The sequence below is a fragment of the Polyergus mexicanus genome, unplaced genomic scaffold, assembly GCF_030449975.1.
Source record: "Polyergus mexicanus isolate NDT 795.1 unplaced genomic scaffold, iyPolMexi1.0 SCAF_16, whole genome shotgun sequence".
Taxonomy (NCBI): domain Eukaryota; kingdom Metazoa; phylum Arthropoda; class Insecta; order Hymenoptera; family Formicidae; genus Polyergus; species Polyergus mexicanus.
The window spans coordinates 71,514-89,056 of NW_027223336.1; the positions used below are offsets into that span (position 1 = coordinate 71,514).

A 17,543-nucleotide genomic window follows, 5' to 3' on the forward strand; every position below is an offset into this window, starting at 1 on the left:
ACTAGGTATAATAATCTCTTATTTATCGTCTCTTATAGTGGAAGAGGAAAACCGAGAAGCATCGAGCTGCATTAAAATTCAAGGCTGCCGCCCGAATTGCCCGTGTAACTCACGATTTGTCCACGAGCGTGAGATCGACGAGCGGCGTTTCAGAAACGATCGAAGAAGCGAACGAGAATATGGAGTAATTTATATTTTAACAATTGTAATCTCCAATTGTTGCCTATGTGCGATATACATTCTGTGTCTAGCTGTAGTTTTACTTTTGTCGTCAACTACTTATTGTTAGCGCTAGATCGTGAAAGCGGCCAACTTGATCATTCAACGCCGATGAATCTACGATAGAAATCTGTAATTAGTAATTAGTGGATTGCTTTATATAGGAAAGGCGATATACCTATATAATACCACAGGTATAGAATTTATATTACATTTATTTTTGTCTTTTCATGTAACTCTCTTCTTACAATCTTCCTCGCGCACACTTGTTTTTATTTATTCTCATATTTCTCATCCCTTCATTCAGAATGGAATTAAAAAGGATACGAGATGTATTCGATTTTTCGGCAAGGACGATGTCAGATCTCGCGGATAAATCTTGCATAAGTCGAAGCCCTGACTTTTTAAAATTACCTTCTTGCGACTCGGTTTGCGCAAAAAAAAAAAACGATTACATACACTTATTAGACGATGCTCGAAGCCATCACGTGTGTGCATGATAAATCGTAATATTTTTTTCGATACTTTTCCTGATCGATTAAAAGATTTTCGAAAGATTCATTATGCTAGGGGGAATAGTGTAAAATTGTTCGTGAATAGGGCAAAGAAAGCAAACTTGAAGAAATGAGATTATTTAAATTGATCCTATGCATCTTGATTCGCAAAATTAGGATAAGAAACACGGTTGCTGACTCAATTAAAATTATTGGTATCCCGTTAGAATATCAATTTTCTATCGTAAATACAAAGCAGAAAAATATATCGCAAAAGGCATTCGGAAATAATAAATGGAAACTCGCTTTCGTCAGCATTTAACAAAACTGTATATTATATCTTTTTTATTTAATGATAAAAAAAGTTGCAAAACAGTTATCCTATCGTAATATTTGATCATGATGATCTTATCGATGATAAATCATAATTTATTACTGACAAAATTACGTAATTGAGCGGAGCGCGTTCGCGAGATGTCGATAACTGTGCATTTTATCTTACTTTATTTGCGAGTTACGACCCGTGTTGTCTTTGGGAATTTGATGCTATTTGCAAATGCTCGAGCCGTTTCATACGGGCTTAAATAATATATTACCTTACAAATGCACGGATTCGCGTTTAAAAAGGGGAATCCATTTCAATTCATGCTAAAATACGTTTCATGGTTGATGTCGTTAATCAATAAACCGACTATTAGACGTATTTGAATTAAATTATTTGAACTACAGCACATTCCGGTGCATTGATATACATTACAATCGAATGTAGTATCAGTGGTGTTTCACAAATACGCGATAGCTACTTGAATCAGTCGATCTATTCGCTTTTGTAGATTTTTTAGGCTGGTGACTAATAATTACGAATAATACATCTGATTGTATTTATAAAATGCTGCACATGCGATACTGTTAACAATACTCGGATTAAGAATGTGTGAAATTTTTTCTTTGAATTTGCACTTCATTTGTCCCTTTTCCATTCAACAAACAGACTGGAATTCGCTCGAAGATGCCGATTTTCCGCGATCTAGGTTTATCTATGTTGTTCTGTTGTCAGGCTGTTTTGTGAATTTAATATCCCGTTAATTTCTTCCTATTTCTCATCAAACATTGGCATTGCTTGAAAAATTTCTTTAACGATCTTGGTGGTATAGTGTCTTTTTGAACTCTTATTGCAGTTCGCCGCCTTTCTGTGTCTGCTGTTGTTCCCGTTGTTGCTGCGCTTGAGCGGTATCTTTAATATGTTTTTCAACCTGCCGTGGCAACAAAATAAAATATACAAATGTAAAATAGATCGGAAATAACACTTGCTGTTTTATATTTCTTATTTAATGATTTTCTTTGTCTCAATTTAGCAACAAAATGGATTTTTTTTTTTTTTTCATTACTCTGAAATCGTGATTTATTGTTAAAAATGTTACTTGTTCATAAACAAATTTACAGCAATTAAGAAGGGTATATATATATGTATTAGCACATGCTGCTTATTAGATTTTAGCATTGTTTGCATTTACATACCACTTTTTTTACATGTCTATATGCTCCAGACTCTGTGTTTCCATGCACATTGTCCACTTTGTACGGTGGTCTAATAGTGACATTATTAAATACAACAATATTAGCTCCATTCCACGTAATATCTTGAATAGTCTTTGAAATAGCAATAAAGAGTTTCTGTCCCTCTGGAGATACTCCGGCCTGCAGAGCCATTACCAGTCTCTTCTTCTCTTCAACCTGATTACGAACTCTTGTATTTAGCCTTTGTAAATTAAGGCTCTGTGGTGGTTCGCTGGTAGTAGGACTAACTTCTCGTATCACTTGAACATTAGATACGAGAGATAAATTTACTATGTGTACATCGTTTAACGAAGGTCTACCGCTCGACGATGGACATTCTAGAAAGTTGTTGTTGTTAAGGAATAATCTTCTTTCATAGAACATAATAGACAAATGTTAGTTTATATAATTACATCTTAAAAATTTGTACAATTAATGTAAAATAAAAATACAGCAGATGGCAGGAAAGCTTATAAAATTTGAGATCAATAGTTAATCTATATTTATCAAATCTCTATGTCATAATATAATCGTAACGATAACATAATAAACTTGTGTATATATACTATCATATTCATGAAATATTTTTCCAATGCGACGAGTCTCTGGAATTAAAGATCTGCAAATTTTTTTTTTCATAGGGAACTAGTCTAGTATTTATTAAGATATTCAATGACACTGGAATCTCTCTTAATGCTAATTCATATTACGTTATAAATACTGAAGACTCAATGCAACTGCTTATGTCGCTCAAATTGTACTCTGTCAATCAAAATCATCATTGACAAGATATAAATTCATGCAATCAACGGGAAAAAAGAAAAAGTGAAAACAGCGATTGTGGCCATGTATTTTGGAGACGGAATTTGTGCGATATCACTGATACGATAACGACGACAAGATACGCGAATACGACCGACGATAAAACGAATGTGTACCGAGGTAAAAAGGCCAACGCATGGTTGACGATGAATGATTGAACTAACCTGACTCGCCACCGAGTTATCCCGAGCCAAGGATTCGCGATGGCCCGAATGGCAGAGGAGGAGAATGCGAGGAGAAAGTCGGATTGCGAGGAACATCGCGTTGATATTCCGGTGCAGCGAATCACGGCGACAAATGTCTCGCGATTTCGACGCCGTCGTTATTCGTTATTTACACTACGCGTCTCTGCACGGCATGGGCATTGGCATGGGCGCGCAACGTCGGCGACGATCGGCCGTAGTTTTCGTCAAAAGGATACTTAGTATCAGCATTTTGGTCTGTGGATCGAATGCCAGCACCTCACCTTCTATCTCCTGCTCGTGGCAGGTTTTACAAAGCACCGTGCTGCCGATGCTAAACCAGTCGCTGGCTCCGGCCATTTTTGACTGTCGGCAGTCGGCGGCCTTGCGACCTAGCGCCTAACGCCTAGCGGCTGCGGCCGAGCAGTCGCGCCACTCGCGTCACTCGCGTCGCGCATCTCTCGCGGCTGCGCCATCTAGCGCAGGCGGTTCGCTCCGAATATCTGGCTTAAAAAATTTTACCGTGCACTAGTGTCATCTTAAAACGGCTAAATGGCGGGAAGAAACTATAAAGTGCACGCAAGCGAAAAACGGAGGTAAAAAATTTCTGCTAAAACACATTAAATTTCTATTAAATTATCATCGCGACATATCGTCCATGATTATATGCAAGCGATTGAGTAACGCGCAATCAACATAAAGGAGGAGGAAAAGTGTTCGAATGTCCGTTATTTTGCAATTATTAATAATTCGTTGATACGCCAGTAAGATGATAAGAGCCATATGAGAACTATGATTATAAAAAATAGAAATAAAACACATCATTTACATTTACATTTAAAAAGAGAGATATAAGTAGAAAGAGAGAAATATATATATATATATAGTGGACCAAATTGAGTCGAAAAGTGCTCCACCATTTTTTTTTTTTTTTTTTTTTTTTTTTTATAACGCTTAATAAAGGAGTTATTATTGAGTAAAGTCTGGCCAATCTCAGCGCTGATCTTTAGCCAGGCGCAAGGCGGTGAGCTACGCGCCTGGTAGGGTGCGCCGCTGCACACTTCACAGCGCGCGGCTCACATCGACGTTCGCCCGGCTAAAAGTTGGCGCTGATTAGCCAGACTTTATTCAATAACTCTTTTATTAAGTGTTATAGAAAAAAATGATAGAAGACTTTTCGACTCAGTTTGATCCGCTCTATCTGCACGCGAGTATTGTCCTAAATGATCTGGGATACAGGCTGTATGTATATTATGTATGTATATTATGCGATTTATTTGAATTTATATAACAAGTTTTAAATTTTATTTGTACTCTCTGTGTGTTTTGATATTTTAATATTATTTTTTTTTAAATTTTGTATTAATATAATTATTACAATTATTATTACATTAATTATTAGATTAATTTTATATTAGTTTGCGCCTAGATTTCTACGTTCAATAAGAATTGCGATTAATGCGCACTATGTACTTCTCTCATTTTAAATTTCGAGAGTTAGCAGCACTGTTTTTCGAAACGTGTCGAGGTGTGATACTCACTCATCTTCGCACGTTTGGCAAATCGCTCGGTGTATTTCTCGAAATTATTACTGTTTAAAACTGGCGAGTTATCGCGAGTGTCCTTCATAAAGTGTCGTAGTGCATCGAACATGGCATAGAATTTTATTATTATATATCGATGCCGCGATTTTGATGTCGATGATCCACTTTCAGCGTGTCTGATGGTCTGGATCTATAATCTAGAAAATCTAGATCAAAGTGCGCGCATGATTATCGCCAGATATGCATGTATATATATATATATATATATATATATATATATATATATATATATATATATATAATCACTATAATTGTCCTTTCCACAATAATCGCTTAAAATGATTTTGATCTGAATAATATACATTTCGTATAACAGTAAGATATATATAGTACATTCTCTCAATTCTCAAAGTTGCGCAAAATTGATTGCGCCGACGATTTTTTGCCGTGATTCGTCGGCTATTTTCGGACGCGTCCGTCAGCGCTCGGGTTGGCGGGCAGTTCGTCGTTCGTCGTTCGCGCGTGGCGCGCGGCGCGCTACGTCTTCAGTTGTTCAGTTCGCAATCGGCGCGTAGATGTTGTGCGTCGTGTCCCGGATCCCGGACACGGGACGTCCGGTCGGATCATTTTCTTGCGACGCGTGCGAAATACGGAAGTGATGGCTCTTTAGCGCCATCGAGATGTTCTGCCTTGAAAATCCGGCAATCAGACGATATGGCGCGATGACAACGAAACGAATGTACGCTTTGCGAGACGTGAATAGCGTTTAAACCAAAACCGTTACGACGATAAGTCGATCCGGATGTGCGATCCGTTTCCGTGTGAGATACAACAGTATAATGTTGTGCCATTATATCGACAAAGATACTTAACTAGAAGTTAAGGTATGCTAAATTTCTTTAGATTTGTCTATAATTGACTGTAATTTTTATGCATTGAGCTGATTTTTTGAATATTATTTATCGTGCATCTCGTTGAAACGGTGGTACGCTTTTATATGTCTCCTTAAAAGGATATATAATATATATATATATATATATGATACATTTATTTTCGTAATGAACATTTCAGGGAAACAGATAATGAGCTTCTATAACTTTTGTTACGTTAAACTGCCACAATATATAATATGATAATGTGTGCATATATTAATTATTTAGCAATTAGCACATCTTTTCTTTATAACCTACGTTTAAAAATAAATAAAATAAATTTTAGATAGAAGCTTATATCTTATTCGCCGTATTTTTTATATTACAGTGTTTTGTATGTCTTTAAAATCATAATTTTTTTCCCATAAATCTTCCACGAATCGGATCCACTCTTTATTTCATGTATTTTTAACGCTATGATTCCTTCGCGATGAATGCCATGTTTTACTGTATCATACTTTTATTACTTCAATGGATCTTCGTATCATGCATACCTGTTGATTCTACAAAGCTCTCTTTTATCCTTTCGGCGATCGACATTCAATTTTACGAATATAAATTCTCTCATAATTTAGAGTTTGGAGAGAGAAAGAGACTTACTTAATTAGTTGAATTATACTTATCTGAAGCTATTTTCTTATCGAATTTAATATCTCTGCTCATTATGAATGTATTATGAATGTGAAGATTACGAATTACATCACAATGTATCTCTCTTTCACATTTCCTTTGATATATTACTTATGCATAAGCTCTCTTTTATTATGAATATACTCTTTTGATTAACAAGAGAATGTTTTATTTATATATTATAGTTACCGTGTATTAAATGTTACCTCTGATAAAACAATTTTACAAATATCGAGAGGATACTCTAGCGGAAAATAATCGATCGTAATCGAAGAATGGAAAACAGAGGTCCTCTTGTTATTTATCAAATAAATATGATAAAATATATGAGAAGATTTCTGAATTCTATGTACAAAGTATATAAAATATATTTCTGCTTCATGTTTTTATACGAGAACAAACATTTCTGTTTCTATTTACGTTAGCTTCATTTTTTTAATTCGTATAACCAAAAATATTATAAAATTGTAAAATATAAAATATAATATTGCGAGAAAGAACATTTATTATTTATGTACAACAAACAAGAATTTTAATCTTAAACGCTAATGAGCAAAAATTCATACATTTAATGATAAATATTAAGTTTGAGGATAAAATATTTTTGTACTTTTTAAAAAGTGCAATTTTGCTACTTAACCGTCTGTTTAGTTTCGAAATTCGAGCATTAGATTCGCTTCGTAAACTTGAAATGCTTCTATCGAGATAATTTCAAAGCTCTCATTTAACTTGCAACTTCGTTGTTACTCCTTTCGTTTGTTTTAAGTCGGTTTACTTCGTTCGTTGATCACTTAATAAAAGGCAGAACATTATAATCGCTTAATAGACTTGAAAAAAATTTGATTGCCTTTCGTATCATCTTAATTTTTTATATTCTTTGTTTTACTTTCAATTTTGTTCATCATTCGAGGATTCTGTTTATCTATAGGTCGTTCGATGAAAAATGAACATTGAGATAAAAACTAAGTGTGAAAATAGTTTAAATTGACTTATTGTTAGTGATTAATGGATTAAATAGATAATCTGATTGATATTCTTTTATTAAATTATTACCCTTCAGGCACTTCGCTAATTATCTCTATGGACTATTATCTCTAGTATCTTTTCATAAATCGGTGTTTTTTATCAACTTATTTATTGATCTAAATTTTTCCATTTCAATCGTTTCTTGCACTTTAAACACTGGAATCGCTACCGCTTCTTTCCACATTAGCTTTTACTCGACAACATCGAATCGCGGCGAGGGAATCAAAAATAGCTCTCTAAGCACCTCATATACTCTTAGCCACAAAATGGCATTACTAAACTACGTTGCATTTTAATTGGCGATATAAATTTAGTATTTATACGCATATATGTATATTTAAATATTGTTTTTCATTTCTTTTTCTCTAAAATTAATTATTTTAATTTTTTTTATTCTAAAAAATAATAAAAATGTTATGTCTTTATATGTACAATATATTGTACAATATATGTATAATATGAATGATTTAGAAATTTTGTCTCACATTATGCGTATTAGTGTTTTGTATAAACTTTCTTATGAAAATCATATGAAATATATATGCGATATCGAAATGTTTCTATTTCATAATTTTCTATTCCGTATTTATGAAATTTCTTGTTCTTGTTTCAACTTGGATTATTTTGATCATTTTGTTTCGAAATTGATTTATTAACTCTCGAGCTTTTGTATTTTGTATTACAATAGTAGTAAAGTATTTTAATAAATTATTAACTTAAATTTATTGAATAGCGACATAAAACAAAATATGTAAAAAAAACAATTTTTTAGAGATTATTTCTGATATCGATTTTATTTGACTCGTTTTTTACTACTTATAATATTATATTTCCTAGAGTAGTATCTCTCTCTTACAAAGATTGCTATCAGTCACGGGACTGACTTTTGTCTGGGGGAAAAAAAAAGTTCACAAACTAACGACAACGTAGGATATTGTACACGATTAAAGTACATCGTTACTAGAGACAACAAATCATAATAATGTCCGCTTTTACTCTACTATCGAGTCGCTAATAGAAATTCCATTATTATAGAAATATTTTTCTGTTACAATAACCAATAACGCATCTTTAATAGTAATATTAATATTTTATTATCACTTTGTTTTATAATATTCATTGATTATGTTTTATAAAAGTATTAACAACCATGTATAGTAATAAAAAAATCTTTACATCTTTATAGGAAATATTTTAATGATATTTTTTTTATACGGATCTCTTTCTAATTAATAATTTTTTCTAACTTTATATATATTTTTCACATTTTTATATTATATAAAAAAAAAAATCATATTTATATAAGAAATTTAGAATCCGTTAGAATCTGTATTACGTCACTATTTTAAGAAAGAAAGATAGCCTACTTTGAAAAATGTAAATGACAAAGAGTTATATTTAGAATCAAATAATTTATATATACAAACTACCTTTATATATATATTGTGAATAAAGTGTGGAAAAAAGGTATTAAGAAAAATTACACTAACAATAAGAAGAGTTAAACAAAAAAATATAACGTTTAACTTTGAACGTGATGAGATGTGAGATGAAATTAGTTTCTCTTGTGAATAATTGTGTTCAGTTATAGCCAAGATTTTAAACTTCTTTATGTTAAGAAAATATATAACGCTTGTCAATCAAAATTATTATTTATATTATGCAATATAAAATTACAAATTTTATTATGCATATATAACATGCAATATAATATTAATTGTATTATGCAGCATAATATTAACAATATGCAATTATTGCAAATTACGAAAAAGCTTCAGAATCCAAAAATATAGCAAGAAATAGAATATCTTTTCTCTCGATCAAAAATTTTTGTTAGTTACATATTATGAGTAAAATATTTAATTTTTAATTACCTTCACCGAATAAATTTCTTTATCAATTCTCTTTTCAATTTACATCTATTTTAGCGCGGACTGACTAACAGTCGCGAACTTTTCTTCATTTTTGAAAGATTGCGACAATTTTTTCGTTTTTCAGTTCGATCTCCTTTTTTTATTTATATATATATATATATATATTGTATACAATAATACAATGTATATACAGAGTTTAAAAAAAAACCATTCAATATTTATATGGTAAATAGGATACACCATATATTGAAAAATCTTCGAAACTATCTGTACTTACAAATAATCGGTTTTTTAATAGCTGACAGACTGAAAGAGTTAATATAAATCATTTGAGTAAAATAAAGTTTTCAACTATAGAAATTGTAGTACCCTCCATACAGGAGGGGTACACTTGAATTAAAGTGGCGCTGTGTCATCATTTTTAATACTTTTACGTTTCAGATACTCTCCACATTTACTCACGTTCACTTCGCTCTTCTTGAGACAATAAAATTCGCATTTCGCGAAAGTGGCTGTTCAAACATTTCTCTCTTTTTCTCGTTGTCGAAACGTAAATCGATTGTCTTCGTAAGCGAATACTCGCGCGCGAGCTTGCGATGCCGTTTTCACACTCGTCCTAGAAATATAAATTTACGCCTGACACATGCTACTTGTTTAGGGGCATATAAATCATGACACTATCAGCGTATCAGCAGGATTATCTCGTGCTTAGCAGATAACGATTAGATGAGAATAAGCGAAGCTTCCGTCACTATTAGACGACAATTTTTTGGGATATAAATTGCAGCTCGAATAAGAATAAAAACTAAAACTGACATTATATTGTTATATTGATGCTATTTCAGAAAAAATATAAATTATCTTGCATATAAATCTCTTTTTCTATAGTTTTTAAAAATTACGTTTAACTTTGTATCGATGGCGATTAATCATAAATCAATATTATAGTCGTAATTTCGACTCCAAAAAATTTTATTTGGTCTTTTTCTTTATGAGGTTTCGTAATATAATAATGTTCGTTTTTATTTATGATTTAACAAGAGCAAAGGCACAAAGAATAAATGGCATTATCTCATTTAGATTCAAAAACTGATATATTGCGAGTTTTGCTATAAACAAAATAACAGATTAACTTCTTTGATATATAAATTGATTTTATGTCTTTTACATTGGGTTTATCATACTTGCATAACAAATTTGTTTTTATTTATTTTTGGAAATGTAAAAACAAAATTAACACACTTTCTAGTCTGAAAATTATAAATATATGTAGTTTTTTTTTTTTTTTTTTTTAACTTGCTGATAAAAAGACTGATCTACTAGTTTGTATTCCTGGAATCGTTTGCGTATTCCATATTTATACGGCGAGGTTTTGTAAGATTGGACATTACTTTAGACAATATTAGACTTGCTTGAACAAGAAAGTTGCAAATCTTAAAGTTGTATTATTCAATTTTAATATTCGAGCTGATCGTAAAATCTTTTTTTAAATTACATATATGTAATTCAGAACGAGCATGCTCGCATAACAAACACATTAATTTTTGTCTCAGTTGTATGCAAAAATGCGGAGAGGTCACGCGTTTTCTTTTACATCTGTTAAATTTGGAATGAATAGCAGCTCGACGATCGACGAATACGTATATAACCGTACGAAAATAAAGTGTCCGCTTTCACGTGTGTCCATTTAGCTTAGGCCGTTGCACGTGGCGATAAAGGGTAAAACGGGGCGTCGGCCTACTGCCAGTTGGCTTGGAGGACCGGTCGCTGGATGACAAAAATCAACTCGATGGCCAAAATAACGTCTAATCTGTCGGCGGGTAAAATTACGGAGAGGACGAGATGTAACACGAGCACATTGTATTACAAAGTTTGGCTAATTGTGGCGACGCGCTTTTCCAATCGTGTCCAATTATCGATTTCCCTGCTTCTTTTGTCAACCATTGTCTCCGATTTGCTGGGCATTGATCCATGTGTTTAATAACTTTATTTTTTATAATTATTGATTATTATCGAAGTCGTTCGTTCTCTCTATGTGAGCAATTTTGCGAAAGAAAAATAGATGAAGTATACATATATATATATAATTTCTGGAAATATGGATCAAATATGAAAAATCGAGGCGAATTATTCAAGAGTGAATTATTTGAAACTTCATTAAGCTCTGAACATTTCATTAAATAAGCAAATATATCGAAGTTTGTCTGTAATTTGAACACATTTCATTGAAATAATTTATTGCTTTATAAAAACAGCTTTAAAATCTATACTTTCACTCGTATTTAGCATCGCATTTCCGGTTTTACTATAATCTTTTTCGGGTATAAATAAGTACAATAAACAAGTATAGACACTAATTTTTCATATATGCGATGTTGACGTAGATTAAATTATAGTGACACTTATTATTATTTCACGATTTTTATTGTACTAAATACAGTTCTATAAACTGTCATTTTTTTAAAACTGTCGCGCGTACAATAAATATTCCATTAATATTGAAACAAATTAGAAAATCAGATCTTTATTGTCGATGTCGATGCATATGAAGTATTGAACATTTGACAAAATTAAATATGATCGCGATCGTACATTCGTGTTCGACAAAATATGCTTTTACCGTCGCTATTATGCGAAATAATTTTATCAGTTAAAATCAATTTTCAAACATAATTAAATATCGGTACTCTAAATATTGGCCCATAATGTTTGTCGATGTCGAAATATTGACTGTCTATAAATTCGAAAATGTCCTCACTTCTGCAGATTGTCCACGTACGACTGTTTGCGAAGCATCTGTTTTCTCTTATATGTATATCATATTCAATTTTAGGCAACTGCAACACAAACAAAATATCATAGCGTTCGATGCGCGGACAACTAACAGCTGTTGTCCAGCCACGTGATAATGAATTTTGATTTTTATCTTTAGAAAACATAATCGGGAAGTATCTTATATATAAATATATATTTATGATGATTTATAACTCTATGATACTCGAGGCGACGCGCGACACTTGAAAAAAAGGAGAAACAAATAAGCAAATTTTTTTTTTACAAGAGAAGAAAACTTTTACAAGAGAATTTATATTACATGCAAAGATGTGTTTTTCTCTCTTATATTATATGTCGCAAAATTTTAAGTGGTGAACACAACTTCTTTACTAATTTTAGATAGTCAACTTTTAATGTAAGATATAAAAATCCTATTTTATTATTATTATTATTATTATTATTATTATTATTATTATTATTATTATTATATATTATATTATTTATAAATGTTTAGATATTGCTTTTAAATCAAGGCTTTTATTTGCGCTCTTCCCTTTTCAATCATTATTCCAATTGTACTTTATTATTGAAAAAATACTCCGTTCAATCAAGCTTAATAAATGTCAAAAACTATTTCGAAATATTTAAAACAAGTTTGAAATATATAAAAATAAACGTGGAACGAAGAATAAATTAACAACGTTTTATATATATACCATATATATATATATATATAATGATACAAAAGATCTCCTTTTTATGTAAAAACAAATATCGTGCTCTTTGTGCAAAATCTTGTAGCTCGCATCTTTGTAATTTTCTCACTATATAATATATATATAGTGAAAATTACAGTTGTGAACTACAAGATTTTGTGCAAAGAGCACGGCATATGATTTTATATAAAAAGGAGGGCATTCTTTTTTATCATTAGCGAGCTTCATTAAATGTAAAATGGAAAGATTGCAGGACAACTGCAGTATACTATATCGTGATGTTCGGGTGATGCGTTTCTTTCGTATAATAACGCTCGCTTGGGAAATATATTACTGACACGACGCGTTTGCGATCTAGGGTTGCAGTACCGCTGCTAGTGCATTTGATAATTCGATTTTCTCCGTCGGAAATGGAATTCCCGGAGTCTCACCGGATATGCCAGCTATCTTCGAGGAAGATGTCGAACGGGAATCTTAAAGTAGTAACGCTAGCTATATATTGTTGCCTTAATTTTAAAATTATTTATCTGTTTATTTTTCTGTCTTTTTATTCAATGAACTTTTATCTTTTATTATTAACATCTGATAAATACTAAACAATAATTATTAATTAATATTTTTTCAGCAAAGGTTATAAAAATTAAAAATTCTGTCGTAAAATTAACTATATAAAAAATTAATTTTTAATCTTTTTTAGATAATTATATACATATGATTACAAAAATTATACATGGTATATTAAGAATATAGAAAGACATGTTACTTTTAGTTATAATCTATAAAAGAATATATATATTTTACAATGCCGAAAATTACAAGTACAAAACGTGTACGTGTATATTATGCATTTATTTATATATATAAATTTAATAGATACAAAATAGATAAAACAAAAATTGTATGTATTATAACAATAACAAAAAAATGTTACTTTGCAATATGTAAAATTTTACGCAAGCATTTACGTAACAATTAATAATAAGTAGTATTAGTGCTGTTTAACTTTATTACTGCAATAGACGCTATTTGTTACTAGCTTTCCACAGCAATTGTAGTACATAGTTATTTTCAGTTTAATGGCGTTCGCGCGTAAGCTGTTTTGTAAGCGAAGCTTGCATGATGTTAACCGCAATGAATTAGAGACGTATTAGGAAAACCATATAAATTATGAATCGCGTTTGTGTATTACGTACGAAACTATATACTATGTACGAAGTTGTGTATTTAAAATACACGAATTATTTCATTCAAAGGGATCGACACGATGCAATGCGCTAAGTAAAGCGGAATATTTATTAGAACATTACTTAAGAGTATATATATTTCACTAATCGGTTTTATTCCACTTCTGGTTTTGTACTTTGTCGAATGTATTTGTGTGCGCGAATAAAAATACACTTTGCAGCTTGATCTATAATACAGAGATAATCGGTTTTACTCGCGATTTCCTTCTTAAACGTTGCTTAAAATTTCTCTCGATTGATAGCTTGCTTGAATTTTCTTCGAATAATTAAAAGATTTCTCTCGTATTGTGAATTATTAAATGAGTAATATAAGATAAATTATTTTTTTGAATTGTTGCGTTTCTTCACACTTGAAACAAAAATTGAATTAAATGCCACAAAAACGGAGTTTCTTTAAGATAAATGATATTTATTGTTATGATTTGAATCTTTACGATCATCGTTTTTTTTCCCCTACACCTAATCTTGTTTTTGATTCATATCTTGGGCATAACAAACAATAATATATATTCTGCTTTAACCGCTCACCTATTAAGGAATACACTATCTTCCTCAAAATATATTGCGTTTGCATTGCAAATATATGTTCTCGTCTGATTGTTTTTGAGAAGTTTTTCCACACGTAAATGCGATCGTATTGCATTTGTCACAGCATCTCGCGACATTGCGACAAATCGAACGTCGATTATCAATTCAAAATGATTATTAATACGTTTGTATATGAAAAGCGACAGTTGAACGCGTAAAACAAACCTTTAACGGTCTTAGTTAGCCTTTAAGCATTCCCGGGTCTGTCGAGCTAAAGCTGAAGTTTAAAGAGATGGTTTATCATGGATCATACTCGTAGGCGAATTTCTCCTTCCGAGAAAATTGATCTTTATTGATTGCGCTATTCAAAATATATATGTATCTTGAAGTTCTCTCGGCATACTTGTAAATAAAGTCTGCATTTTGTTACAGTATATAGTTGACAACTGCGAATGTTGTTAACTTGTTCTATGTTAGTAGAATCTACATATGCCCATAAAATTTCTTATTTTTAGAATTTGTTAATTATTATACAGAAACATATTATAAAATATTAAATTTTTTTATTTATATAATTTCTAATTAACTTTTTAATGATATTATTAAATGATTTTTTTATATCTATATTTTGGTGGATATGTAGAATCATTTTCTTTAAAGAATATCTCTCAAAATAAAATTTTTATTATTAGGAAATGAAATAATGCTCGATAAAAAAAACATATTTATACAAGCGTGCTTAATAAAATTGAAATAAAAAAAATCATGCTTATTGCGAGTTGACATTTTCTTTTTTCTTTTTTCAGACGACAAATCGCGTTAGAATGAGAACGAGGGAACTCAAGCGGAACTCAATTCGAGAACCTGAACAAAAACAAAAAGCTCCGTCGTGCGTAAGTCGTAGAGTTGCCTCATATCTTATTCTCGGTTGGACAGTCTTACAGAGTTCCAACGTGTTCTGCGTTTAAAAATTTCCTGTTTTAAAAATTAAAAGTTACATCGCGGTGGGATCGTGATGTGTAAAACATAATGATAAACATAAATTTAAACGTTAAAAGTAGATCTTGTTTAGTTGACCGTCCTCTCTGGTTATGTTTTTATGTACCTATTTTATTTGCCGCTTTTGAAAATATGACAATCTTAGTAAGACGCGATCTGGTGCCACGATAACCAGCAAATATTTGACGATCTTAATTTTTGACCATGCTCAATAATCATTCGATGATGTCGGCTATCGAGGAATTAATAGACGAGGTCGTGGCTAACGACACCAACGCAACAGATTTTCCCGATTACGACATCAACGATTCCTTCAGCCACTTCGAATGGGCGGAGCTGGCGCCTGTGCTAGTAGTCTACAGCTTGACTTTCATCCTCGGATTAGTCGGTGAGTTTAACAAATCTGCTTATGTGTGCGAAAGTAAGACAATAAATAAAATATTTCCGAAAGTATCTCTCTAATACGCTTTTTAAATGAAAAGATAAATTGACATAATTGCAGCTTACACGCTGTAATTAAAAAGTAGACTAGTAATAAGATATTTTTAATAAACTGATAAATATTTAAAAAATATACATACTCGCACATTTTTTTTATTATAGGATTTATAATAAATTGCCAAATTTTGAAGTCTTTCTGGAAATGAATTGCACAAATCTTTTACGTTAGTCAATTATGTAAATTAATCTAATTTATTGTCTTACTTTTGTGATAAAATTAATTTTGCTTGTATTAATCGGAGCGTAATCAATCGTAAGCTGTTTATAGTTATGCTTGAATTGTTTGATGAATATTAATATATATTGCGTTACTGTAATATTAAATATTAATATAATTAAGCACCTCGTGTTATTAAATATTTAATATAAAATGGTAATGTATGATATAATGTATAATATAATATGGTATATAATAATATCGTATAATATGATTAATCCGAAATGCTTTCTATACATAGAACTATACTATCGCGAATTTTATAACTTATCACACGAGACATAATTTAAAACTTATAACTTTCCAGACATTTTGTGATGTATCCAATTTAGATTTGTGTGTGTGTGTGTGTGTGTGTGCGCGCGCGCGCGCGAGAATATTTGTGCTTGTATGATTAAAAAAATGTTTATATTATGTTTATGATTAAAAAATTCTAGATATTATTAAATATATAATTTCCGAACACTAATTTACTCTCTTTTAGAATTAAATTAAATGTTAATTTTATTAATAATTACAAAGTAAATTGTGATACACTTAAATATCGATTTTTGTGAGTTTGTTATTTTTTTATTTATTTTATAAAATAAAATAGTAATAATTATACGTTATAATACAACAGATGGCTTAGCTATTTTCAAATGCTTTTCACGTGAGAAAGAAAGCGATTAGTGAAATTAGTCGATCTCACTTTCATTTTATTTTATTTAATTTTATTTTTTTATCATTTTATTATGAAAAAATTAATAAGTTAATAAAATATGTTGCAAAGATTTTAATTATACGGTAAGTCTCTTAGAAAAAATATTATTCAAGCATATGAGACATTATATATATTGTATTTTCAGAGAAATAAAAAATGTTGCTATTTTGCTCACAATTCATAATTTTGTTATATAAACTGCGACATAATGTACTACGCTTTAAATTAAATTGCGCTACACAATTGTGATGAGAGTTTCACGGATAGCTCGAGTTGTTGTCAGGTGTTATTTTTTGAAGTTATTCTCAAGGTTTATTTTTCGTTTCACCGTGTATATCATGCAATTATAAAAAAGATCACGCGTTACCGGTGAAATATTTTACAAAATCTCTAATTGGGATGGTAAATATTTTGATAAATGAAACGGGACTATTACATATCTCTTAAAAAGATGGATTAGGCAATGCGAATGGAATATTTGCGAACAACAAAATCTCATTTCTTGCGCAGAAACTCACACGGCCATCGTATAAATTGTAAACAGTTATAATTTTTAATATATTCATAATTATGGTGCAAG

The 17,543-nt window shown here is 31.0% G+C and overlaps 3 protein-coding genes across 10 annotated transcripts in view; 2 read left to right on the top strand and 1 right to left on the bottom strand.

The window, feature by feature from the left end:
- Positions 1-2,728, top strand: part of LOC138940283 (NACHT and WD repeat domain-containing protein 2) — a 13,163-nt gene extending 10,435 nt beyond the window's left edge. Inside the window, exon 26 of the mRNA XM_070309031.1 lies at positions 39-2,728. Within this exon, the coding sequence (XP_070165132.1) occupies positions 39-188 (150 nt within the window). The 3' untranslated portion in view covers positions 189-2,728. The remainder of the gene's footprint in view (positions 1-38) is intronic.
- LOC138940284 (protein LSM12 homolog A) lies at positions 417-3,687 on the bottom strand. Its single transcript, XM_070309032.1, has 3 exons — positions 3,514-3,687; positions 2,232-2,608; positions 417-1,966 (listed from the first exon to the last, which is right to left on the bottom strand). The coding sequence occupies exons 1-3, from the start codon at positions 3,632-3,634 to the stop codon at positions 1,883-1,885; spliced, it is 582 nt and encodes a 193-aa protein (XP_070165133.1). The 5' UTR covers positions 3,635-3,687; the 3' UTR covers positions 417-1,882.
- Positions 3,688-4,436: 749 nt separating this feature from the next.
- Positions 4,437-17,543, top strand: part of LOC138940253 (QRFP-like peptide receptor) — a 66,615-nt gene continuing 53,508 nt past the window's right edge. For 5 of the 8 annotated variants that reach the window (XR_011447967.1, XR_011447966.1, XM_070308951.1 and 2 more), the window contains exons 1-2: positions 5,379-5,702; positions 15,350-15,930. Coding sequence is in view for 3 of the 8 variants with exons in the window: in XM_070308951.1 (XP_070165052.1) it covers positions 15,747-15,930 (184 nt within the window). In the remaining 5 variants the exon portion in view is untranslated. Of the gene's footprint in view, positions 4,530-5,378; positions 5,703-15,349; positions 15,931-17,543 lie in introns of those variants that run through there. The other 3 variants (XR_011447968.1, XR_011447970.1, XR_011447969.1) reach the window with 3 other exon arrangements.

Excerpts from the sequence above, each read along its gene's own strand:
- LOC138940284 (XM_070309032.1), bottom strand. The coding sequence starts at position 3,634 with ATGGCCGGAGCCAGCGACTGGTTTAGCATCGGCAGCACGGTGCTTTGT. Across the intron at positions 2,609-3,513 it reads GACCAAAATGCTGATACTAA|AATGTCCATCGTCGAGCGGT; the intron begins GTATCCTTTTGA and ends ACAACTTTCTAG. Across the intron at positions 1,967-2,231 it reads ATAGACATGTAAAAAAAGTG|GTTGAAAAACATATTAAAGA; the intron begins GTATGTAAATGC and ends TTGCCACGGCAG.